This window comes from Rhinolophus ferrumequinum, chromosome 13 (assembly GCF_004115265.2).
Source record: "Rhinolophus ferrumequinum isolate MPI-CBG mRhiFer1 chromosome 13, mRhiFer1_v1.p, whole genome shotgun sequence".
NCBI lineage: Eukaryota > Metazoa > Chordata > Mammalia > Chiroptera > Rhinolophidae > Rhinolophus > Rhinolophus ferrumequinum.
Window position 1 is genome coordinate 9,524,365 of NC_046296.1, and position 26,014 is coordinate 9,550,378.

The 26,014-nt window shown below is 38.8% G+C and overlaps 1 protein-coding gene across 1 annotated transcript in view; it reads right to left on the minus strand.

Moving 5' to 3' along the window:
• Positions 1–26,014, minus strand: part of DNAH6 (dynein axonemal heavy chain 6) — a 249,296-nt gene that overhangs the window by 142,847 nt on the left and 80,435 nt on the right. The window contains exons 20-34 of the mRNA XM_033125611.1: positions 23,082–23,294; positions 22,309–22,401; positions 20,496–20,615; positions 18,312–18,492; positions 16,285–16,381; positions 13,586–13,805; positions 12,553–12,717; positions 12,358–12,468; positions 10,860–10,985; positions 10,619–10,774; positions 10,133–10,294; positions 7,959–8,096; positions 5,160–5,327; positions 3,065–3,213; positions 1,604–1,711 (exon numbers count right to left, since the gene is read on the minus strand). Coding sequence (XP_032981502.1) covers positions 1,604–1,711; positions 3,065–3,213; positions 5,160–5,327; positions 7,959–8,096; positions 10,133–10,294; positions 10,619–10,774; positions 10,860–10,985; positions 12,358–12,468; positions 12,553–12,717; positions 13,586–13,805; positions 16,285–16,381; positions 18,312–18,492; positions 20,496–20,615; positions 22,309–22,401; positions 23,082–23,294 — 2,207 coding nt within the window. The remainder of the gene's footprint in view (positions 1–1,603; positions 1,712–3,064; positions 3,214–5,159; positions 5,328–7,958; positions 8,097–10,132; positions 10,295–10,618; positions 10,775–10,859; positions 10,986–12,357; positions 12,469–12,552; positions 12,718–13,585; positions 13,806–16,284; positions 16,382–18,311; positions 18,493–20,495; positions 20,616–22,308; positions 22,402–23,081; positions 23,295–26,014) is intronic.

Sequence of the window (26,014 nt, forward strand, 5' to 3'; positions counted from 1 at the left end):
AATGTTTTTAGGTATACTGGGAGCTTTATGACATAAGGAATATCTATTACGTTTTCGTATTGTCCACAGAACATGGCACAGTACCAAACATATAGAAGGTGATGAGTTTATCAGTTTATTTTTTAAATTATATTTCAAATTCAACTTTCCTCAAATGTATTTATAAGTGTACATAGATATTCAGAAAATAAGATGGAAACAAAAATAGTGAACTAATATTAGGTAAAAAAGGGCGTAAAGGAAAATTTGTTCTGTGGGAAAGAGTTAATATGTGATGTTTCTATGGGTAAAAAAGAAGCTAAATCCCTACTGCATACTATATACACAAATGCATTTGAGATATAGTAAAGACCTTAATGTAAAATGCCAACAAAGTAGTAGATGAAAATATGAAAGATGAATTTTGTACCATTGTGTTAAGAAGGCCTTTCTAAGATAGGCAAGAAATCTACAAGTGTAAAAACTGTCGATAAACTGAAAATATAAAAACAAGCAAAAGACAAACTTCTATTAGATGAAAGACTTTATATGTGAACTTAATGACTGATAGACTTAGAGAAATATTTCCAATTTTTATACCAGATAAAGTTTGAGTTCCTACAAATCAATAAGTGAAAGAGCACAATGGAAAAATCCTCTGAGAAATAATAAATATACATGACTAGTAAGTGTACATGACTAATGACTTTAATAATTAAAGAAATGCATGCATTTCTTTTGGTCCCTCTTTAAAACATTTAAAGGGAAACAAACATTTTCATAAAACCATTTACATAAATGTAAAATGTCTTTGGAGGATATCTTGATAGACTCTATCTAAATTAAAAATGTCCACACCCTAGGACCTAGCGAACTGACTTCCTACAATCTTAATTGTAGAACTATCATAAGTGTGCAAAGATAACTGTGTAGGAATTTTCATCATTGTATCCTACCAAGAGGGAGTAGAGAGACCCATGATCTGGGAAACAGGGGCACTGATAGAAGACAAAGCAGAGGGAGTCCCCAGCACAGTCTTAAATGGACATCCCAGGATAACAGGTGTGCACCAGGGGTAATGGACAATCAGTCCCAATTAGAGCAGGACAGAGGGCTCCAAAGAGACAAATTCAGTAGAATATTTTGTATCATTGAAGGTTTTGTTTGTTTTTAGGAGACTTACACTCTGGCAGAATTTGGAGACAAATTAATGATAGATGTATAGGAAAGTAGGTAAAGGATTAATTTATCTAGCTGTGATAAATTATGGAAATCCTGGATATTTAGCTCAAGTTATGTTGCAATATGACTATACAAGAGGAAGCGATGTATTGCATTTCTTCATCTCCCTGTTAGTAACTTCATAGATAATATCCAAAACTGAACAGGGACATAGCCTGGTGATAAATATTTTGAAAAAAATAAATAATTGGATTGATGCTAAAACTTTAATATCTTTATTCTAAACTAGTATTTTTTTAAAATTGCAATAAGTATCTCTAGAAAAGATAGCTCTAGAAAAGAGCTAGTTAGTTCTTTGTTAGAGACAGTCATATTTGCAGATAAGACTATCCTTTACCTTACACCATAGCTGTGCTTTGTTCTGTAACATCTAGAAACTTACCTGAACAGAAGAGCGTCTTCTGTTAGGAATTTTGGCAAGTTGGAATCTCGTAAAGCTCTTATCAACACCACATCTTCACTTAGGTCTGGGTTCTCTCTTTTTAAAGACCTATATTTAAAGGAATAATTCAGGTGACATTGTGAGAACATATTAGTGAATGATTTTCCTAACCTGTGGGTCGGGGATCCCACTTGCAGAAAGCCGTGGGGTTCCCACTGGAAGGGGAGTCTCATGTTCCCTTCATGCTGAGCATCCATCTCCATCACAGCATGTGCACCAGTCAGGACCTGGCTACATAACCTTGAGGAGAATGACAAGGCCATTTTCTCAACCTCCCCCTTCAATCCAACCTGAATTTACACGCATCCATGGATGCATCATGATGATTCACGTGCCCATGACTCTTTTCTTTCAGCCCAGAACACACTGCTTTGCTTTTTCGTCTGCTCTTATCTCTCCCCTTCAGAAGCCAGCCCAGTTACTCCCTCCTCTAGAAAGTTCCTCAGTCCTGCTCCAGGGCAAACCATTAGCATAGCCCTACGGTTACCCTCACTACATCGTATCCCAGATAACTGCTCATTTGTCTGTCTTGCCCATTGGGCTATAGTTGTTTTCTTTGAGTGCAAGTATTTTTGAACTTCTTAGTGTTTCTTCTCCTTACATGGCAATCCTGCGAAGAGGAGAAATACTGTATGTGAGAGGTTAAAAGAAAGAACGGAGGCTACATGGGGCAGGGGGATTTGTGCAAAACCCAAGGATACAGGAGCCAGGCAGAAGGGACCCCGGACATGCAGAGCCCAGACCAGCAAGCCATGGCCTGAGAGGAAGGCGGAGAGAGGGGACAGATGTTCTCAGAGACTTTGGACAAGCTGGGGATTCCAGAGGCAGGAGTTTAAAGAGGATATAAGGAGGAAAGTTGAGGCCTGAAAAGAATGTTTTACAAGAAACTAGAAAGCAGCTCAGTCATGGACCATACTGTAAAGACAGAGGTCAAGTCTTGGACAAAAGCCTTGAGTGAAGACAGAATGATGAAACTACAGTTTTTTGCAGGCTTCAGGCTTTGTCAGGCAACATGTATAACTTAATTATTGTATGTGCATAACAAACGGTATGCCCTTTAAGTCGAGTCATCCATATTGTGGTGGTAAAGGCTTTTGTACCCTAAAACTCGATGCATGTGATAAATTCAAGGGAAAAGAAAAGGAGCCGAAGCCTAGTCGAGAATCAGGGTCAGCCTGGGACAACCATACTGGGTCTCAGAGCGAAGAACTTTTGTGGGATGAGGAGAGATGTCCCATTTCACTGTGGAATCGGAGTGTCAAGGTAAGAATGATGACGACTGCGGCAGCTGACATTTATGAATCCTTACTATGTTGCGTTAAGCGCCATCTGTGAATTACTCATTTAACACATTTGATTACATGGTTCGGAATTTTGCTCTTGACCTCCTTGGTTTCTTACCCAGCCATGACCAGTACAGACTTTACAGCTCTCATGCCGAAGTCGTAGTGATCCTGCTGAGAGAGCTGTTCGCTGCAAAGCTTATACATCTGAGTCATTTTTCTTGCTAACGTTTTACTGGATTCAAATCCTTCAGAATACAGAATTACCTAGAAAAAGCATAATGTAATGCTTGCTATCTTATATTGACAACAGTATATTAGCATAACACCAATGTATTCAGTCTACTTTAGGCATTACACCTCTCCAACTTGTTATGTCATTTAACAAAGAAATGTAAAGATTGAAGGGAAAGGGTTTTCTGTGCCACAAGAGGTAGAAGATGGGCTATTATTTGGGGGAGGCCTGAGCACTGATTACGCTTTCTTTCTATAGGTGAAGATGCGGCCTTAGTGACATTTGGTTCACAGAGCAGAGAGCCCACTGCTTGAAAAATGTTCCCATCGTGGAGGTTAGATGGTGTTATAAGATCTGAGTACAAAAGCAAGACTTGAGCTTCTCTGATCTGAGTGTCAGTGATAGCCCTTTAGGCTCCCTGGGAAACAAGGGACACTACGCCAAGGTCTGCAGCCTGTCCCCTGCCCTAGGAGGCTACCTTGCCTCTGACAAGTTTCTGCATCCTTGGCTAAATAAATCAATAATGACAGTGGTGGTAGGTCCTTTCTCTAATCAACTCGCATCACTACAGTTGGCCTCAGAATCAGGATTTGAAATGATGCAGAGATTTCTTTTTTTTCCCCCAGAGATTTCTTACTAATGTCCTGTTGATTGCTGTCACTACTTACTAGCACAGAACTCTGCACACTGCAGGTGATTAAAAATATTTACTGATGACAGACCCTGATCCAATCAGTCTGTAACATAGGAATAGCACTCACTAGACTGGATTTTTCAATTTCTCCAATTAATTACTGAATAATATAACAATAGGATGAAACATGAGATGTGAACACAATGTTGCACTGAGTCCTAAACGTGGTTTTCTTCCTACCAGCTTTGGACAATGAGCAAGTCATTTATTGTCCCTGTGCCCAGAGGGGCTAGAGTGAAGAAGCCACCTGCCTTAACTGCCTGCCACCACACCATGCCCACAGGAGGCGCTGGGGGACCCACAAGATGCTGTAAACATTATACTAATAAAAGTTGTGAATTTTCTAATGACAGGATTTGGCATGGTTTAGTCCATTCTTAGGTAAACACTTTTACTTCATCCAAAGGACTATTTTAAATTAGCTGTTATCAAAGGAATTACTAGCCACAGGAGTAATTTGTGCTTTCTGGGAAATTCCATTCCTAAAGGACTAGTGCTCCTTGTTAAGAAATGTTAAGTGCTCAGCACAAGGGACCTTCTGGAGTCCTGGAAATGTCCTATATTGTGGTCTTGATGGTCACACATGTGGATCCTTATGTAAGAATCCCTTGGGTTGTACGCCTATGATCCCTGCACTTTAGTACTGTATATAAATTATACCTCAGTAAAAAGTACCAAGAAAAATTACATTGGTCCTTAGCTAGTATGAAGAAAAAAAAACAAGTTTAAACAGAAAGATTCCTAGAGAGACACAGAAAGAACAAATACAATATAAATAATTTATTAATGATTACTGTTTTTGACTAAGCTGGTACAGACTTACAAACCAATCTGCACCCTCTATCATAGTGGTTAGCATTGCGGTTACTCAACATCCCTTGACTCTAATAAAAAATAATGCACAAAGAGAAGTGAGAGTGATACAGTATTTTTAGAATGAATCCAGACATTTTAATTCCTGCATGAACTGATAAACCCAATGAACTGCTTAATTAAACTCATTGATTGTTTTAAGGACCTACTATATTCCAGATACCATTCTGGGAATTAGAGATATAGCAGGCAGACACACACACACACACACACACACACGCACACCATTCTACATAACAATCATATCAAACATTCTACATGATAATAATCATATCTACTCCTATGAGCAAACAATAATGTATAACATTTGCTGGTGTGCATTTATAAAGGAAACTTTCTACTTCAATAGAATCAAATGGTAAATAAAACAGACCAGCTTAAATTTTTCCTGCTTTACAATGTGAAACTCACCTCCGCAATCAAGGCATAATTTGGAACCATCATTGCAAAGGGTCTGAACAGGGCTTTCAAATTATCTGGCAATTCAGTTCTGCCTGCATATCCAGGATTCATTGTGATGAAGGCTGCACAAGTCATAACCAACTTTATTTCCCGGCCCTCAAACATGAATCTAGAGAGCTGTTTAAAGGAATGAGAAAGTCTGAGTTAACAGTTATCCAGACATTTGTAAATTCTTTTACATAATTACTTCTGGAGTCAATACTTGTGTAATGGAGCATTCATGCAATGACTACTGATTCCAGCTGTTGGACAACAGGGAACATTTCTCTCCTGCTTCTGTCCCACCTACTCACTCCTAACCTTTTCTGGGCTCAGTGCTCTCTGCCTCCCGGCCCCTTCCTTGCCCAATTTGTCTCTTCCCTCCTGGCCCAGTCCTGCAGTCTTCTAGGCAACATCTTTTGCTGAGTCTCCTCAATTCAGCTTAGACTTCATGGCCACTAAACCTTCTCTACCCCCACTCTCTGGTATTCCCCCCAAAATTCTGTGATCTTAGTCCTTGGGTGGTTGAGTCCCCACTGTTAATGTCACTGGAATTACCCCTTCACTTTTATTGAACTGCAAACACTTGTTGAGCATCTGTTGCAGGTGAGGCAATGGGTTTAGAAAGCTAAAGGAGACGTATTCCTGAGCCCTGGAGAAGCTCCTGGGTTTGTTGTGTGGGGTCAGACCTGGAAACCGTGACCATGCTGTGCAACAGGTGCTATAGTGGAGGTGTGTGCAAAGCCCAGAGGGAGCAAAGCCATAAGAAGAGTGGGAAAGCCTGCTTGAGACCTGAAGAACAAAGAGGGGCATTTCACATAGATAAATAGGGGCAGCTATTCCAGTTGAAGGGGGCAGGAACAAGAAATTGTATTGCATGTTTGGGAAATGACCTCTATTCACTCTGGTAAAGGGTAAAGTTCCAGGAGGAATGTGTAAGAAAGCCGGGGCCTAAGCATCAAGGATCTTGCGTGCTAGGCTAAGGAATTTAGATTTTGTCCCACGGGTCGGGGGAAGCAGAGAAGAACTATGAGCAGAGTGATAGGGTCAAATTTGGCAATGGAGAGGTTGGACAAACTACAGACAGGAGGTCTAGTAAGGAATCGTTATTGGGGAGATGACAAGAGTCAGAATTATGGAGTTATCACTGGGGACAAGTGGCATCTAGCAGATAAAATTAAATGGACTTGGTGACGGCTTAGATTCTGGGGTTGATGGTAATGGGAAAAATCCAAGATGAGTTCCAGGTTTCTAGCTGGGCATTGGATGAAGGAACAGATACGAAGAATGCAGGGGAACACCAGGATGCAGCTGAGAGATGTGTCATATAGCCTGGAGGAGAAAATGCTAGACGGTACAACTGGAGACCAATCCTGCTGCCACTAAATTGCTGTTTGTGCTATGCAAACCTGTTCATTTCTGTGCTTTGGTTTCTTCATCTATTCCAGGGGATGTATCTCACTCCAACTATCTCATCTGGCCACTAGCAAAATTGAGGATGAGGTTTAGTTAGTCTCAGATGTACTTCTACCTTTCTTTTACTTTACACGGTTACTCTCCAGTTGGCAAGGCTTCAATCCTTCCTCCATTCCCTTTGGTCCTTTCTCCCTTTCCCTCCATACTTGGCTCTCAGCTAATTGCTCACAAAGTGATAATGACTCACAAGTTATGCTATATCTGGAGGTCCCTGCTTTTAATACAGCAACCTCCCCCCCCCCTGCCCCCGAGGATCTGGGAAGCAGGATGGTGTGTAGTCAAAGGAATGCAGACATTTAGGGTTACGTGGATTTAGGCGTGTATCTTGGTTGTATGGTGTTCCCAGAAGTATTTTTAAATTTCTTTGAATCCTTTTCACCTATAAGTAACTGGGAAAATGCCACCTACTTCACATAGGTTTAGGGTGAAGATAAAATCAGTGTAAAGTACAATGATTTGTACAGTTTAGCAGCTCATTAAAGTCCAATTTCTGCTTTCTTTTTACTTGTTCTATAATTTGCTTTTCTGCAGAGGTGATAACCAAAATATTTAACAACTCTTTAGTAGGGCACCTTCAGATGAGAATCATCCCTGCCCCTAGAGCAAGAGCTGGATCCAGAGGCCCCCCTTGCTATGTCAGGATGAACCCTTAAGAATGATCCTAAGGAGGTCAGGGTCTTATTTTTTTTTAAATGGTGGAGCTGGGCCACGTTCGTATCTTCATCTGCTCCTACACTCCTTGGCTTTTCCAATCCCGTGAGTTCTGGAGAGCCAAGCTCCTCCTAGATTCCCCAGGACCCCTCTGCCAGTTTTCTACCAGCGCTAGGCTGAACTTGCGGGCCATCTTGAAGGCAGTGGAGCCCGGAAGGCAGCATTAGAGAAACCCAGCGGAGAAGTAAATGTCAAAGGCAAGAACAAGAAAGGTGAGGAAGAAAGCCGGAGACGGAGGAGAGAGGGACTGGGTGTATGTGCATCCGTGTGTGTCTCTGTGTGTGTGTGTTTAGGGCGGGGGGCTGGGAAAGAGAACAGCGTCCCATGAGGGCAGGAACGGAGTTTCACCATCTCTGTACCCCAGCTCCCAGCACAGTGTCTCACAGAAGGTTGTTTCTCTGTGTTGCCTGGATGAGGAATTAATGCTCCCAAACTAAGTCACGTTGCTGTGGTGCTCACCAGTTACACCGGAAACGTGGAAGGGGCAGGCTAAAGTTAGCATCGCCCTTCCACGCAATGTGCTGTCAGTTAATTACAAACTGAAGAAATGCTACCTCTGTAGACGAGGGCCCGATGCCTCACCTTCGCAGCTTTGGCATTCCTAATGGTTATGAGTTGCTGTGCGATGACGGACAAAACTTCTATGTCAATTCGGTTAAATTCATCAAAGCAGCACCAAGCCCCCGACTGTGCCAGACCGCTGAAGAAGCGCGCCATCATCTGAAATCAAAATCACACCGTTCACCTTCATAGCACGTAGGTGAACTCCTGCAAAAGTTAAATTTTCAGCTGACATATTAAAAAAAAAAAAAAGAGGCGGTGTGTGCAAATAAGCAAATGTTTTAAGGGAATACTGGGCTCTGTCAGAAGTTAGCACCTTTCTATTAGAGGAAATATCTTTTTGTTTCTTTCTAAATGATTTGTCTCTTTCTAAAAGAACATGTCCCGGAAACACTAGTTTCTGGAGATGCTTCTGAAAAATAAGTATTATTTACTCTATGAATGAATGAATTGCTATTTACTTGGGCAATTTAAATGATAATATTCTAAATTTAGACATTATACAGGTATTTGTGTAACTTTTAGAAAAATGACAATATTAGCTCTGTGTGTTAGTGGCCAAAAGGCATCCATGGTCAAATCCGTTTAGGATTTGCTGAATTAAATAAAGCTAAACAGATTTCATAAATGTGGGACTTTATGAAGTATTTAATATGCTACCCTGAGTTGTGAAAACCTAGAAGGGAAATGAGGACAGTACAGATTTTTGTTGTTGTTGTTGTTGTTCTGCGTATTTGAAGAAGCATTCCAAGAAATATACTTTGGGGAGGTGATATTTCACATATTAATTATTTCACCAATGTCTTTCCTGTTACTGAGAGGCTCTACATCTTTCCTAAAGAAGACATCTAAAGCCGTGACCAACAGAGTTACTGAAACAAGTGTCACTAAACACGAAGTGGTTACTAAAGCAAGCAGTAGGGTCCTTCTCTTGTTTCTGCTGTGAAGGCTCCTGCTACCACTTTCCCAGAGGTATGGGTGAGGTGGGAGTGGCAGAGTGGGAAGTCTTACTCTTGTCACATGTTTGACTTAGTCTTTTTCTGAGGATCCCATGGACCCTTCAAGAGATGTGACTTTCCAAATTAGGAATTAACATGTTAAAATAGCAGTTCTCAAAGTGTCATCTGGGGATTCCTGCAAGTCCCAGAGTTTCTTTCAGGGGGTCTGCAAGATAGAAGTATTTTCATAATAATACTAAAATGTTATTTGCCTTTTTCACTCTCATTTTCTCATGGGACTACAAAGTATGAAAAAGTTATTGATGTGGTTTCAGTTTCCACATTGCAAATAATCTTCAAGAAAACACTACTTGTCAAGTTTTAGTGTAATATCAAAGAAGAATATCAACAATTATCTGAAAGTTATTGAAATATTGCTCTTTTTTTGAGTACATATCTGTGTGAGGCTAGATTTTATTCAAATACTTCAACCAAAATAACATATCTCAACAGATTCAATGCAGAAAGCAGATATGAGGAACTGGCTGTCTTCTATTATGCCAAACATTAGAGATTTTCAAAAATATAAATCAACGTCACTCTTCTCACTAAATGTTTTGTTTGGGAAAATAGTTATTTTTCACAGAAAATATGCTTATGCTAACATGTAATGGATTTATTATTATTTTAAAACAAATAAATATTTTAAATGTATTAGTTTTAATTTCTAACATGGTAAATATCAACAGATGTAACCAATATATGTATAAATAAAAGCTTATGAGATCTCAATAATTTTTAAGAGTGTAAAGGAGGTCTCTGACCAAAAAATTTGAGAACTGCTGTATTGACAAATCTTACCATGAATTCTTACCTCCTACATGTTTCATTTTCAATATACAACTCTCTGAATCACTCATCTCTTTCTGTAAGCTTATTCCTTGTTCCTAGATTTTCCTGCTGTTTTATCTTGTATTTCATCTCTCTTCTTTCTACTTACTGACATGAATAGATTTTTAATTTTACCACCATTTGGCAAATCCTTCCCCGGCCTTGATTCCTACACCTTAACCTCCCAGACCACCTTATGTTTGTTTACTCTCCTCCTTTGTGCTATTTATTCCACTTTAACCATCCTTGCCCACCAGTTTTCACTTGCTTTCTATCACCTCATTTTCTCCTTTTGTTATGTCATGTTGCAAGTGCAGAAAGCCACATAAAGCACTTAATGTGAGTGTTCAGATGCCGGGACTGTACCTTGTAGTCCAAACCATCAGAACAGTTGAAGACCACACACTGGATGGCAAGAGCTTTTGCTAGGTCTTTGGTAGTCTCGGTTTTCCCAGTGCCAGCAGGGCCAGCGGGCGCACCTCCCAGGTCCAGCTGCAAAGCCCCCATGAGGCAAAGGTAGCAGCGATCCTGAAGAAATTGATACATTGTCATTGTTGAAGGGAATTGACTCACCACAAATTTCTAAGTCCTTTCCTTTCTATAGAAGGAGAGTCATTATTTTCTATGCAGGTTTTATAGCAATTGAGATATACTCAAAGATCCAGGCACATAATTAATTAATGCAAACCTCTGCTTCACAAAGATATATTCATAGTAAATCCTTTCAAGAGTTAATATCATATGAAACTTTCCCAGACTATTCTGATAAAAAACTTTCCCAGACTATTCTGATAAAAAAAAAAAAAAAAAGAACTCCTGTGTCAACATTAACCAAAGCGATCAGAAACTTACCGTGAGAGGAGTAATAACTAATCTTGGGCATGCACCCAAATATTCATAGCCATAAGTGTACTGAGAGAGCGCCATTCGAGCCACACAATTATCTATGTCTATATCCCAATAATAGCGCAGTTGTCTCTGCCAGTCAAAGGAATTGACTTCCTCTACCTACAAAAGCGATAACAGTGATACACATATTGGATGCACTAATTTCACAAAGAAATATATGACTTTACTTAAGTGAAACAGGTACCTTGGCTTGAACAAGGTCGGTGACTATGTCTCTTGCATGCACATCGATAGTAATTAAGGCTGTTATGATGTTTCTGTGTAATTTAGGAAGACTGCCTCGAACGGTTGCAGCCAGGGCATTTAACCTCTAAAATAAAAGAGCAATCATCATAAATGAATTTTCAAAAATCAGTGTGTGTGTATATATATATACACATATATATGTATGTGTATATATATATGTATATACATATATATATATATATATATATATATATATATATCATTTTGCTATGAAATTTGGAGAAGGCATTTGCCAAAAGTATCTAATTTTAAGAATCTAAAATTCTGTGACCAAATAGGACAGCAGTTTAACTTATTTAATTCGTATAAGACTTCTAAGAAGTACATACTATCTTTAACCCCATTTTCCATTAGAGGAAACTGAGGGTCAGAGAGGGTAAGTAACTTGATGGCAGTCACACAGTTATGAAGTGGCAAAAATGACACTTGGGTAGACATATGCGTCAGGAAAGCCTGTGCTCATATGTCGCTAGAGAAGTTTGTTCTTCCCCAAAATTAAATGAGATTAAGGTAGTAAGCCTCATTTTGGGGGGTAGTGTTTCCTTTGATAATCAGAAAATGTGAGCATTTTAAGCAGGCCAAAGATTGATGAGATAAAAGCATTTTTGATAGATTGAGTTCCAGATTCTAACTGAAAAGGTTAAATCTTTTTCAAAGAAGTGCGGTTGGCCCTTTTCAGTCCTGACGGCCTTAACTGCTATCTGAATTTTCACTCAGTGCCAACCCCAATCAGGGATCACTCCACACAGAAGTTAACAGAACTTCCCTTAGGGAGTCTTTTCTCTTCTCTGGGGCTTTTTGACTCAAAATTCTATTGAGGACCTTCAATTCTATTGGGGACCCCCCACACACCTTTCAGTTTTAAAGGTGATTCTTTAAAAATGCAATGTTGCTTGGAAGTAGAATTGAATTTGGAGTCAAAGATTAGGCATAGCTGTAAAATGGCAGTTCCCAACTATAGCTTAAAAATTCTTGTAGGATGGTGTTTAGATTCATTCAGTTATTTATTGTTTTATTGATAGTTGCCTGAGGGTTCTCTAAAATAGTAGAAAAGCACATCTTGAACCTAAGAATAGAAATCGCACAAACCCTGCGCTTTTCCTGGATTGAATAAACTTCTGTGAGAGAGATCCAGGACCTAGTAAATACAATCTCTCCTTAAACGTTGCAAACCATTATAATCCTGACATTTTCCTCTTGAATTGTTTTTTCCTATTTTTATAAGTATTCATATACAATACTACACAAATGCCAAAGTAATATTTCTAAGAAAACTTGAACATAAATGGTTTTAGTTAGAACCTCAAAGCTTTGGAAGTCTTGTCAGAGCGCTCAATTTTTAAAGAAAGTGGATTTGCATTAACCATGCCAATAAAAACCACTGAGAACATCTTGTACAGCAATATGTTCAATGTCATCCTTTTAAAAAATCTCACCTCAAAGTTGACTTTTTCAAAAGCTTCCAGGTCTTCTAAATGATTACCATCGCTTTCCAAACACTCAGTCAAGTCACGGCACCACATGATTTGAGAGATGGTCAGGATCACCTGCATGGAAACATCTTCTTTAAGTGTGTGATGCGTATCACCAAATAGGGAATTAGAGATAGAAACTTAAGGAGTGTGATTTACTTGAGAAGCGTGGCCAGCTGTCACCCACTCTGCCCGCGGTTTCCCCTGATAGTCAGCGATGGCGGCTTTGCACAGGCGGCGCAAAGATGTGAACATGGCTTCTTCCACTTTCCCGAGCCATTCCTCCACGTTGCCTCGGGCTTTGAGGCCTTTTCCCAGGCTGACCTAGAGGATAGTCAAAGCATCGTAAAAATGTTCGTGGGCTCCTTCAGTTCCACAGATACACCACCATTCGCTGACTAGACTGAAACCCTGGGCATGTCCCTGCACAGTTGCCATGTATGGAGTGCTCCCCCCACCATGTTTCCTCTCCATTTTCCTTGGCTGCCTGTGTGTGTGTGTGTGTGTGTGTGTGTGTGTATGTGTGTGTGTGTGTGAGAGAGAGAGAGAGAGAGACAGAGAGAGACAGAGAGAGAGAGAGACAGAGAGACAGAGATAGAGAGAATGCTCTGTGAGGTCACTTTGTCCCCCTAAAGGATTCATTTGCTTGGTGTTTACTGTGCAGTGCCCTGACGACACTAACGGGTCAATAACATGCCAATAATGACAACCAACATGTTCGTAGCACCCACTGGGCACTGTTATAAGTAGTTTACATATAGTTAAAACCTCAGCCTGAAAACCTCAGCATCTTGTTCATTAGGCACTATTACCAATTCCCCTTTTGTAGATGAGGTTCAAGGTTGGGACTTGAATTAAGTGGTGTAGCAGGAGAACGGCACTCGGAACTAGTCCATTCTTGTGTCTCTGGGGAGAGTTGAGTAAGATATGGCTCCATTTTCTCCACTCTGTTCCCAAGGACAGAGCACATGCCCCTGTTCTTGCATTTACTGTGGTGCTTTTCAAGTGTTTGTTTGACTATGTCTCCACTAGAGCTCTTTGAGGGCAAGGATTTTATCTTGGTTAAGTCCGAAACTACAGAGTACCGGTAGCAGCTGCACTTGCTGAGTGCTTGGAGTGGCAATGAATAAACCTTGACCCTAGAAGAGGAACAAAGTTTACCTTACAGAATTAGAAACAGAAAGCATCTCACCCTTTCTCCCTCTGGTGACAGCATTGCTAAAATATCATTAGTATAAACTTTTTCTGGCTCTCCCTCTGTAGTAGGAATTTTTCCTTCAGCAGGAAGTAGGAAAGCAAATTCGAGCTTTGAAATGGAGTCAAAGCATTTCCTTAAGTGCGGCTGCACAGCTTGGGGATTCCGTGTCTGGGCCAAAATCTCCAGAAGTTCATCATTCGACAAGAAGTAAAATCTGGATTGAAGAAAATACTTAAAATATAAGTTGAAATTGTTGCAAAGGCTTACATAGACATAAAAGATAAATCCCTTGGCCACATCTCTTCCCCATCCATTGACTTCCTGGACCTCTAAGCCTACTTTTCGTGGGTTTCTGGGGAACGTCACATGTCTCTGAACATAACTGTCATGAAGATTAGTGTGGATGCATCTCTAACATCTAGAATTAGTGCCTGGTACAGAAAAGATAGATATTTTCATAAAAATTGTAATAAATGCTAGGTCTTGCTATAACACTGATTTGGTCACATGTCTTTGTTACTTGACTTTGAACTTCTACAGTGAAGATATGTACTTTGTTTTCCCTAGAATCTAGCCTAGTACCTCATTCACACGCGGTATCCGGTATATAATTTGTTGGATAGATTGATGGGTGGCTACAAGGAGTTTATTTGCTTCTGTGAATATATGCATGTGGGCCACGCTGGTGTGACCTGGCACGGTATTTTCTCAGATCCTGCCCAAAGGGGCCATTTGGAAGCACGAAGAAGACCTTAGGAAAAGAACTGGAGAAGGAGTATACTTAGATGCTCCTTCCAAGGATAAAGGCAAAGGAGAAGGGCCTGGCCAAAGAAGATGCTTCACTTCTGTGAAGGAAGCTGCCCAGGAGAGATCCCTTGGGGTGGGAGGGAATCCCAAGGCAGTGAGCCCAAGGCAGGCTTCACGTGTGAGAGAGGGGGACAGATGGGTAGCAGCCAAGTCAGGCTTCTCCTGTCACCTAGCCTCTCCCCCCTTTCCCGCTTCTTAGGACCTCAGAAACTTAACAGGAAGTGGGGAGGGTTGAGTGCCACCCATTTTCATCACCACGGCAACAGGGTTGGGCTAGGGAAGGGGGAAGTGTTAGCTTTGAAGGAAATTCAGAGGTTTGATCATTACAGGTCATTTATCGGGTTAAGGTGACAAGAGGTTTTTTTGTGTATTATTATCTGAGAATGACCAGAAAATTCATGAGGCTCGATCAAGATTTTGTCTAGAGGGGCAGGAAGAAACTAGCCCCCAGCAAGGAATGCAGAGGCAGTCATTAGTTACAAATAAAGATGTTTTTGGTTACACTCTGTCAGTCCTGCTTCGTACGTAGTAACACATACAGTCATAATTAATTATTCCCCAAGCCTTATTTTCAACTAATGAACCAGATAACTATAAAGGTTGGACTATGAGCCCTGTGAGAGCGGGAACAGTATTGTATTCATTTTGTGTCTCCAGGACCTAACTTGTCCATGGCTCATAGGAAGTTTCCATAAGGCTTGTAGAGTGAAATCAGTGCCTCCTAGAGCCTCCTGACTTAATAAACACTGCTGACCTAATTAATGTAATGCTAAACAAGAGGAAAAAATAGAGCTGAGATTTTTTTGGTGTTCAGCATTTTCACAGGTAAATTTGTGCTCGTTTCTTTAAATAGCAAAAGCAGCGTACAGATTTTCTTCGGCCTTGGAAGATCCAGGTTGGGAAGCACTGATTTAAGAGCGAAATAGACAAAAGGCACATTCCAAACCTCAAACTCTCCCATCTTTTTCCATGAATGACATGTTAGTAAGATTAGTATAAAAATGTTTGGTAAGATTCTTTAAAGCCCAATGACTTCTGTTAAAACTCAACCACATCTTCTTGCTCTTGCATTTCCTGTGTATACACATACTCTGTCCCAGTACTCAGCAACGACCTCTCTCAACTAAGTAACTCAGATAAGCATCTAACTAACCCTGGCTGCCTCAGTGCTCGTCCTAGGACACAACTTAACAGCTAACAGGAAAAATCCATCAAAGATGAACCACGTTGCTAATGTTCTCCAGTTACGGTACAATATGCCCCAAGGACTGAAGTTAGGAGCTTTTGCTACCGTCAGGCAGTCATACTATGATCTCATATAATTGTATCGTAACAGTTTATTGGCATGACTGTCCACCTGTTAACCACGAGCTTCATTAGGGCAGAGATTGGCCAGCTCCCTTGCATCATCTGCACCGTACATAACATTTGGTGAGTTTTTAGAACGTATAGGTCAGTAAAACAATTTCATTTAGAATTTGTGAAATAATCTCTCAGACAACTTCTACAGTGACATTCTTAGGACACCAATTAACCTAAAGAAACCTGCTCAGGCAACAGAGTTCTCTCTAACTGTAAACATACAGACCTGTGGACACACAGACACATGTGGGCGTACATATACACACCCAAATGCTGCCATCAAGGATCCTTCCAGCACCTCGGATAGTTACCCAATTAAATGTTTACCAAATATTGTATCTCCCCTTGAGAGTTATACTCCCTAATCAAGATGTTAGCTGGATTGCCATTATTGCATCTATTCTGTGTTTCCCTCTCTGATTCCCTAATGTTTTGAGGTTATGGTTTGTTTTGAAATATATCCTTTTAAATTAATGGATAGTCTTAACCACTAAAAAATATCATTGGTTGCTTTGTAAACTTACCGTGGAAAGATAACTCTTTTTGATTCTAAATATGCCTCTAGACACTTCTGAATTTGGTCAAGTAGTGCGTTATTGTTTTGAAAAGTCTCCAGAAGTCCTGTTCATTGAAAAAAAAAAAAGATGTTTGTAAAATCCTGTTAAAATAAATAGAGAATATAATTTTAAGTGGAAGTAAAATATATTAACATTTTTAAAGCTTTGGTTTTATTTGATAAGAACAGTCTAATAAATTAAAATTTGTGGGGTTGGTTAAGAATGTTATTATTTTTAATAACATTAATTTTAATATTTACCATAGTTGAAGAAGTATTTAAATTGAAACATTTTTAGCTGGCATCCCTCACCTTTTAGGGGGCTGGGAGTGCAAACCAAATAGTTGTCTTCTTAGATGTACACGCACATCTCATTCTCTCATTCCTACAGGTTTCTGCTCAAAAGCCACTTTATCAAAAAGGCCTCTCTCTCTCTCTCTCTCTCTCTCTCTCTCTCTCTCTCTCTCTCTCTCTCTCTCTCACACACACACACACACACACACCAGCCCCCACCTACTCTCTGGCCCCTTTACTCTGCTTATTTTTTCTTCACAGCTTTATCATAATCTGAAATGATGTGTACAGGTCTACATTTCTTTATCTGAAATCCCTAGGAAATCAGATTTTATTTTTCATTTCAAAAGTTATAGAATAAGTCTCGTTGGAACCGGGGCAGCACTCTGTAATCAAACACATTAATATTTTTACAGCAAAAGGTTTGAATACGCACACTATGTGTATGGGACAGGCAGAACAAAAGCCTCTCAGAGATGTCCATGTCCTGATCCCTAGAGCCGGAGAATATGTTAGTTTATGTGGAAAAAGGAACTTGGCAGGGGTGATTAAGTTAAGGATCAGGGATGGGGAGATCATCCAGTGGGCCCAATGTAATCACAGGGGTCATTGTAAGAGGGAGGCAGGGGGATCAGAGGCAGAGAAGAAGATGTGATGACAGAAGCAGAGATTGGAGTGATACAGCTGCTGGCTGGAAGGGACTAGGCGCCGAGACGTGGGCAGCTTCTAGGATCCCCGAAGTTTTAAAGCTTTCAGTTCTATCATACCATATAGTGTTTTCCTTTCTGCTTCTACTTTGTGTAAGAGTCTTTGGGCAAAGAGGATAGGCCAGCAGGCTGCCTCAGCTTGGCAGGGAAGCTGGCTGGGGATATTCACCAGGGTAGGTTCCGTGGTGCCACTTACAGAACCACAAGCAAGCTTGCTGAGGCTGTGATGCAAAGCATAAAGTTCAGGAACTATGTATGTGCCTCTGGAAAGACTATATCCCTAGAAACAAAACTTATTAAAACACATTGCAACCTTGACATTAGAATTACAATTACTGGTGACATTTTTAACTGGTTTTAATGAATTAGTTAAAAAATCAGGTATGGCAATTTGTATGTCTCTAAGTCTGTGCGAGCTTGAGCATAATGGGTCAGTGGAATATAACTATATGACTTACAGTCAAAATTGTGAAATGGAAGCATGACTGACACTGTGGTGGCACACTCAAATTAACAAGATAGCAAAAAGAAGCAGATTTCTTCTGTGCCCAAACTATGAGCTAAGCTGAGAGATAATAATAATAATAATAGTAATAATTAATAATAGTAATAATAATAATAATAATAAACAGTGTTCAATTCACATTTCAAGAGTGTCAAATGTACTCAGGGTGGCTGGATCGTTCAGTTGGTTAGAGCACAAGCTTTGAACAACAGGGTTGTCAGTTCGATTCCCACATGGGCCAGTGAGCTGCGCCCTCCACAACTAGATAGAAGGACAATGACTTGGAGCTGATGGGCCCTGGAGAAACACACTGTCCAACAATATTCCCCAATAAAATTTATTTTAAAAAATGTACTACAAATTCTCCTGGGCATCAGTGCTGACTAGAATCAGGGGTTGAACAGGTACCTCATATTATTAGACTTTTATAGGTGATAAGCATTTTAGATGATTGTAAAGTCTTCTTGTTTTTAAACTTTTGTTTTATACCTGGCTGAGTAGCTGCTCGAAGTGCGTTAGGCAGCCGGTTCACCTTCCTCATGATCTCTTTCCATGACTTATCCACCTGGAGGAACATCTTGGCCTCTGCAGGCAATTGCCTCTGAATATCCGGGGCATTAAATATACTTTCTAGGTAGAGCCAGTTTCTCTGGCAGTTCAGCCACTCTTCCTAGGAGAAAAATATGGGCATTATCAATTTTCTAACCCCAAATTGAAAACATTTAGTTGCATTAAAAATAATTACATGGAGACTCACTGTATCTTTTTCCTTTGGGGGACTTCTCACAGGTCCTTTGAAATGAAACCTGTTTAAAGGGTCCAAGACTCACTTCAGCCTAATTTCAACCCATTTTCTACTGAGTAGAGTTACAATGAGTCTACTGTGTGGTAACCAGAATGGACCTAGAGAAAGAGGATTAAATGCCCGGAAGAGACATTTTGGGAGCGGGGGATAGGTGGGGAGGACAAGATACTTACTTAGAGAAACCTGAAAGGTTGGGAAGTTGTAAGGTTAGTGACTATTTCCAAATATAGAAAGGGTTATCAAAAAATTTTTTTCGATTATGTGTATATTCTTCCCTACCCTTTTTTACAAAAAGAAATACGATCCATTTTCTTCAATCAAAAAAGTAAAACGTGCTTGTGACAGAATATGTGACAAATACAGAAGCCTGGGAGGAGGAGAACATCACTCATTGCTTCTCCTCTTAGAGACAATCACCAGTCATCAAAGAAACCAGACATGCAGTGTCAGAACGGAAGTGTGTAGACCATGCCCTTCTCCGTGCCTGCTGCCTGTGTAGCCTGCTGCATGCCTGCTGCATGTGTAGCCCCAAAACCCATGAAAGAGTTTCTCACTGCTCACTATAGATTTGGAGGTTACATGTAAGCCCTAATGTTACAGCCACTCCCTGGTTTATCTCAGGTCTCACACTTTCTATACGGTTAATTCTCTGGAGGGTCCCCACGATGCAGCTCTGGGTTCTTTTAAGGATCCTCTATGAAAACATGTCCTTTACTTGGAACTGTAGTCTGTCCCTTCATAGGGCTCAGCCATCAGTACAGAAGGCTGGACAGGGGTCAGATTAGAAAGTGTTCCTTGAAGAGGGTGGACTCCTGAAAAAGATCTCTATGAAACAAAATTGGAATAAATTGTCTTTTCATACTAGTTTCTGTTATTTCACAGGTAACTTTTCATCTTAGAATTTGGATAAAGCTAAACATAATTAGATCAAGCTAAAAATCTGAAGTCCAAGAAAGAGATTGGATGGGAACAAAATGAGATCAGTGTAAGTGGGTTGTTTGTTTTACTATGGGACAATCCGAGGTAGCATAAAATAAAAAGGAGGTGTGTACCACAAGGAAAGCTACCAAGGAGACTTCAAGCAACAGTGGGTTTTTTTTCTAGTAAGTAGGAGGTTGCTGTGCAAGACTCTTCAGGTGGCCTGCAAGATCTGGTGGTCACACCGTTGTGTGATACGCTCCTGGGTGTTGGGTCCTGGCTTCCAGCCATGTAGAATATGGCAAAGGTAATAGGATGTACACAGTTATGTGTATGTACATTCATCTTGCCAGGAGACTTTCTCTTCCTGGCTAGATTGATGAAGCAAGTTGTCATGTCAGGGGAACTCCACAAGGAAAAAAACAACAACTGTGGTCAACATGTAGGAGCTGAGGATTGCCTCCAGATGACAGCCAGTAAGAAATCAAAGGCCTTAGTCCCAGAGTTGCAAGGAAATAATTTCTGCCAACAACCTGAGCTGAGTGAGCTTGAAAGTGGATCCTTCCTTCCTTGAACCTCCGATGAGAACCCAGTCCTGGCCCACATCTTGATGGAACCCTTATGAAGCCCTAAGTAGGAGACCCAGTTAAGCCACACCTGGACTCCTTACCCATAGACACTGGGGGATGATAAATGTATATTGTTTTATGCCACTAAATTTGTAGTATTTTGTTTCACAGTGATAACGACTAATACAAGGGTGATGGTATAATTATGTAACAAAGAGCTCAATATATTTGCACTTTCCTTACATTCTGAACATACTAAAATGTCATCAATTAAATCTTACATCTAAACTATATAATACTTAAATGATTGAACAAATGATTTCTGAGATCCGGTGGCTCTCCAGTTCTCTGAGTCCCTGAACTGCAATGATCCTTACTCACCAGTGTTTGATTAAATAAAGCAAGTTGTTTCTGCCAGTCATCTACTCGAGTTTTCAGTGGACCAACGTAGCGTGACGAGGCAATGGTTGCGATATTGATGGTGCTATCATCAAGAAGGACCTTTAAAGAAAGGAGATGAAAATACACACAACAACATATGTTTGTGCTCACAAAGATAATTACAAATATTTAATCCCAAGAGTCCACTTGAAAGCTAAGTTCTTGAATAAATAGCTTAGCCCCATCTATTATTTCCTCCCCACCCATTTCCCTTCCTTATCCCCTTTACTGCAGCTTGCGACCCACTATCACATTCTCTCAAACATCACCAAGGGATTTTTAATTGCCAAATCTTGGCTGTTTCTGTAATTATTAATGGCACAAGTTTCTGTTTGATTCAAAACTCTTCCCCCCTACTTTTAGGTATCTGGTACCTTTTTAATACCATTTGGTCATCTGGCCTTTATTTCTCAAAGTACTGAAAACTTGCAAAATTAGCTGTCTTTTCTATCCAATGAAATATCACTTTCCCTCAATTATCTTGACGAAGAGGGGAATCGAACTCATTCATATCAAGCTCTGAATAATTACAGACAGTTTTGCTTTACCTCCCACCCCTATTCCTCCCCCTTATACTACAGCAACCCTCACAGAACATAATGAATTTTAAAAAATGTATCTGTTAATCTAATGGATTTCCACTGCTCAATTTAAGTTTTAAGCTTCTTGAGAGCAGAACCCCCACCGTCTAGCATCATTTGACCTCATGCTGTCTGACTTTCATCTTGGGTCTGCTCTCCCATCCACTGCCCAGAGTGACATCTGGTCTTGCTCTTCCAGCCTAGACCTGGCAAAGCCATTTCATCGGTTCTGGCCTGGGAACACCCTAAGAGGCGAGGGCTCTGCTTTTTAAATTGTGCCGAAAGACCCAGATCCTTTTGTGAAACTAATGTGTCTTCGGGTTTTAAGTCATTAAGAACATCCCAAACACATGGGTTAGATTTGTTTTTTTTTTTGTTGTTCATAGAACATGGCCATCTACTCCTCATCTCAAAAATTAAAATGAATTTAGCTTCTTAGTGTGCTATAAAGCTGAAATGGTGATTCATGTTTCTTTGTCTCATTTAAATGGTTTCAAATGCCCTTCATTCTTATCTATGTCTATCAAATCCCATTTACTCCTTAAGGTCCAGCATGTCTTAGCTGGTCAAGGAAGGATTCTCTGATCACTTCAGCCATAAATGATCTCTTTGCTCTTCTAAATTCCTCAACAGTTATCAACTACACGATTATAATTACATATATATGCCATTTCTATTGCTTTCCTAAATATTTCATGTACAAGCATTCCTGTAAATTATTCATTCATATTTTGCCTCTCAATTAGATTTTTCTTATTTAGTTACTCTCATATTTCATTTCTTCATCATAATCTCCCATAAAAGATTTACATCTGGCCAGAACCTTTACTGTAAGTTTCTTTTTTAAAAAATTTATTTATTTATTAATGTATTGGGATGACAATGGTTAGTAAAATCATATAGGTTTCTAGTGTACAATTCTGTAATACATCATCTATAAATCCATTGTGTGTTCACCACCCAGAGTCAGTTCTCCTTCTATCACCATACATTTGATCCCCTTTTCCCTCTTCTACATACCCTGCCCCCCTTACTCTCTGGTAACTACTAAACTGGTGTCTGTGCCTGAGAGTTTTTGTTTCTTTGTTTGTTTGTCTTGTCTCTTTGTTGCTTTCAGTTTTAAATTCCAAACAAAATCCTAAACATAAGTTTTCAATAACCCAATTACCCACCTGTATGTCATCTGTGCCGCCTAGGATAAATATATCTTTGGAGTCACGGTGAGGGAGAACGACAAATTCAGTTGTTTTCCAAGAATCTTCCACCTTAGAAATAATTGAACCAAGTTCTTAGGATATCTAAGTTCATTTGTGTTTAGGTATTCAGTAAATGCATGTGGAATAAAATAAGTGAAAACTCCATAATAATCCCATTTTCCTCCTTATTTCCTTTAAAATTTTTAAAATCCTTTTCTCAGTTAAGTGATACTTATTTGCTTAATTTTATTGACTAACATTAATACATATGAATAACTTGTGATACTTCGATGTGTATTTCCTATCACTTATGCTTTAATTAAAGGAAAAAAATTCTTTTACACAGATGATTGGTAGGTACGTGTGAATTTTTAGGGTAAAGAGATCATCCTAAGTAGAGAGGTCTTCACAATGCCTTTTGAAGCATTTCACACAGTCTTCTCTGGTAGTTTGAAAGATAATGGATTTTGGTATAAAAGATCTTCCTTCGTATGTAGTTCTTTATATAAGCATGCGAATTTGAAACTGTTGCCATCAATTCATGTTGGGCTATAAGCTAAGTAGAAAGAAGGTATTTGCAGAGTGAGAATAATAATAATAATGATAATAAATATAAGAAAACAGAAGGATAACTGATATTGATAGGGTGAAAGCTGCACTGTTGAAAAATCTATCCAGATAACCCAAGCTGGTGATATGAAAATCTCTACATTCCTTGATCTTAAGAATATATATATTTTCAGATTTACCTTTTTAAGAATTGTTTCTAAGGCAGCTTCTCCAGAAGCCTGTCCAGAAATGTCCTGAATTTCTTGGCCAAAGTCAAAAACATGCAACTCGGAGAGCTTCTCTAAGGTTAATGGAATTTCAAGGTCAACTAGGGTGGCATCAACTATTTGCTCAATAGATGTCCAATGTCTAGGCTTTAAACTTGGGTTCCTCAAGTCAATGATAACCGGAAGCTGGAAAACAAACACTCTCAGAGGTACCATACTTTGTATCTTAAAAAAATATAGGTTTTAATTTGAGAATGTAGTGATCTGGAAAGATCATCACTTACATACGTACTCTTACAACAAAGAAAAATTTGAACAAATTGCAAATTAATGACTTGTATTGAAACTATCAGAAAGAAGTTACAGGGCAACCACTAACTCAAATTTAAAGAAGGACTGGACTGGTATCCACAGTTTTTGTCCACAGCAAGAAACAGGACCTGAGAATTTGATTACCTAAGATAGATACCTTGGGTTGCCATTTAAGTGAGTAAAATGACTCAGCTAAATTTTAATAATAAATTGAATTAGGCTGAATGTAGGGATATAATCAATGGTATTGTAACAGATATGTACAATGTCAGATGGGTAGTAGATTTGGGGGTCCAATCATTATGTTGTTTTGTACACCTGAAATATATATATATATATATATATATATATATATATATGCATATATGCGCAATATATATATATATACACACACATATATATATACATACTATATATATATGCAGTATATATACACTATATATATGTTGTATATATATACATAAATATATGTTGTATATATATATATATATAGAGAGAGAGAGATACAGATATAAATATAGATATATAGATACAGACATACATATAGATGATATAGATATCCGCTTAATGTAGGATAGCATGAGAGTTTGAAGTATCTGGGGGCTACAAATGTAGAGGTGTTCATAGAGAAGACTGAGGTAAATCCTAAGAAAGCCTATCTTATGGTGTTGGCAGGGGAAGGAAGCAGCAGGCATTACTGTAACTCTAACCGACCCATCTCTTTTCACTTCACTCTGGAACAAAAGACTTACTGTCAGAGAAGGGAGCAATAAAAACTCTCATGTAAGGCATTGGTCCCTCATCAGTGTCCCTCATGAATAGAGGCGCACAAAATCCTCAAATAATATCAGTAAACTGAATCCAACAATATAAAATAAAAAAATACATCATGACCTCAGTGAGGTTCATCTCAGGAATTCAAGCCTGGTTCAACATATGAAAGTTGAGTTGATTGATGTAATTCACCATATGAGTATTAATAAATTAAAGAGGAAAAACCATATGATCATAGATGCAAAAAATCATTTGATAATTTTCAACATCTATCTATGATTTTAAAAACTCTCAGGAAACTATGAAACTTCCTTATCTTAATATAAGACATCTATAAAAAACATCATAATTTAAAAGAGACTGAATGCTTTCTCCCTAAAATCAGGAAAAGGCAAGGATGTTCCCATCTCCCCATTTCTCCATTTCTATTCAATGTTGTCCTGGAAAGCCTGTCCAGTGCAATCAGACAAAAAAAAAAAAAAAAAAAAGGAAATAAAAGGCCTACAAATTGTAAAAGCAGAAATAAAACCATCTCTATTCACAGATGAAATAATTTTCTACATTTCTACATAGAAAATTCCAAATAATGTACAAAAAGCTCCTAAAATTAAAAAGTGAATTTACAAAGATCGCAAGATATAAGATCAATATATAAAGCTCAATAGTATGCCTATATGCCAGCAATGAACTATTAGAACTTGCAATTAAAGACAATGTCACTTAGGATAACATTAAAAAAAAATTCTTAGTTATAAATCTAACAAAATGTGTGCAGAATTTGTATGCTGCAAACTACAAAACTTTAATGAAAAAATAAAAGAAGACCTAAATAAATGGAGAGATACGCTGGTATTAGATTGGAAAACTCATTCTGTTAAGTGTCATTCTCTTCAAGTTGATCTGCAGATTTAACAACTGCCCCCACCTCCCAATCCCAGCAATTTTTGTACATATTAATAAACTAATTCTAAAATTTTAAGTGTAAAAGTAGAGAATCAGAATAGAACAAAATAACTCTGAGAAAAGGACAAAACTGGAGAACTTATACTACCTGATTTCAAGATTTACTAGCTATAGTTATCAAGACAGTGTGGTATTGTGAAAGAATAGATTTACAGAACAACAAAACAGATAGAGAGTACATAAACAGACTAAAAAATATAGTCAGCTAACTTTTGACAAAGGTGCAAAGGAGATTCAATGGAGAAAGCACAGTATTTTCAAATAATGGGGCTGGATCAACGGGAAATCCATATGTAAAAATGTAAATCTTAATACCTATCTCACATTTTATGTAAAAATAACTCAAAATGAAGCATATGCCTTAATGTAAAGCAAGACTATAAAACTTCTAGAAGAACACACAGGAGAAAAATCTGTGTGACCTTTAGTTTTGGTAAAAAGTTTTTAAATACTACACTAAAAAGATAATCCATAAAAAATGTACATGAATGTTTATAGCAGCTTATTAATAATCACTGTAAGACTAGACACATCCAAATGTCCTTTGACAGGTGAATGGATAAATAAACTGGTGATCTATACAATGGACTATCACTTAGCAATACAAATTAATGAACTATTGCTTCATGTAACAACTCTGAGGAATCTTTTCTCAAAAAAAATTCCAATTCACAGAGTTGCACAACTATCACCACTATTTAATTTACATTACCCCGAAAGGAAGCCCCATACCCATTAACTGTCAGTACCCATTTCTCCTTCTCCACAATGCCTGATAACCACGAGTCTACTTTCTCTCTATGGATTTCTCTATCCTAGACATTTCATATCAATGACATCATATGCTATGTAGTCTT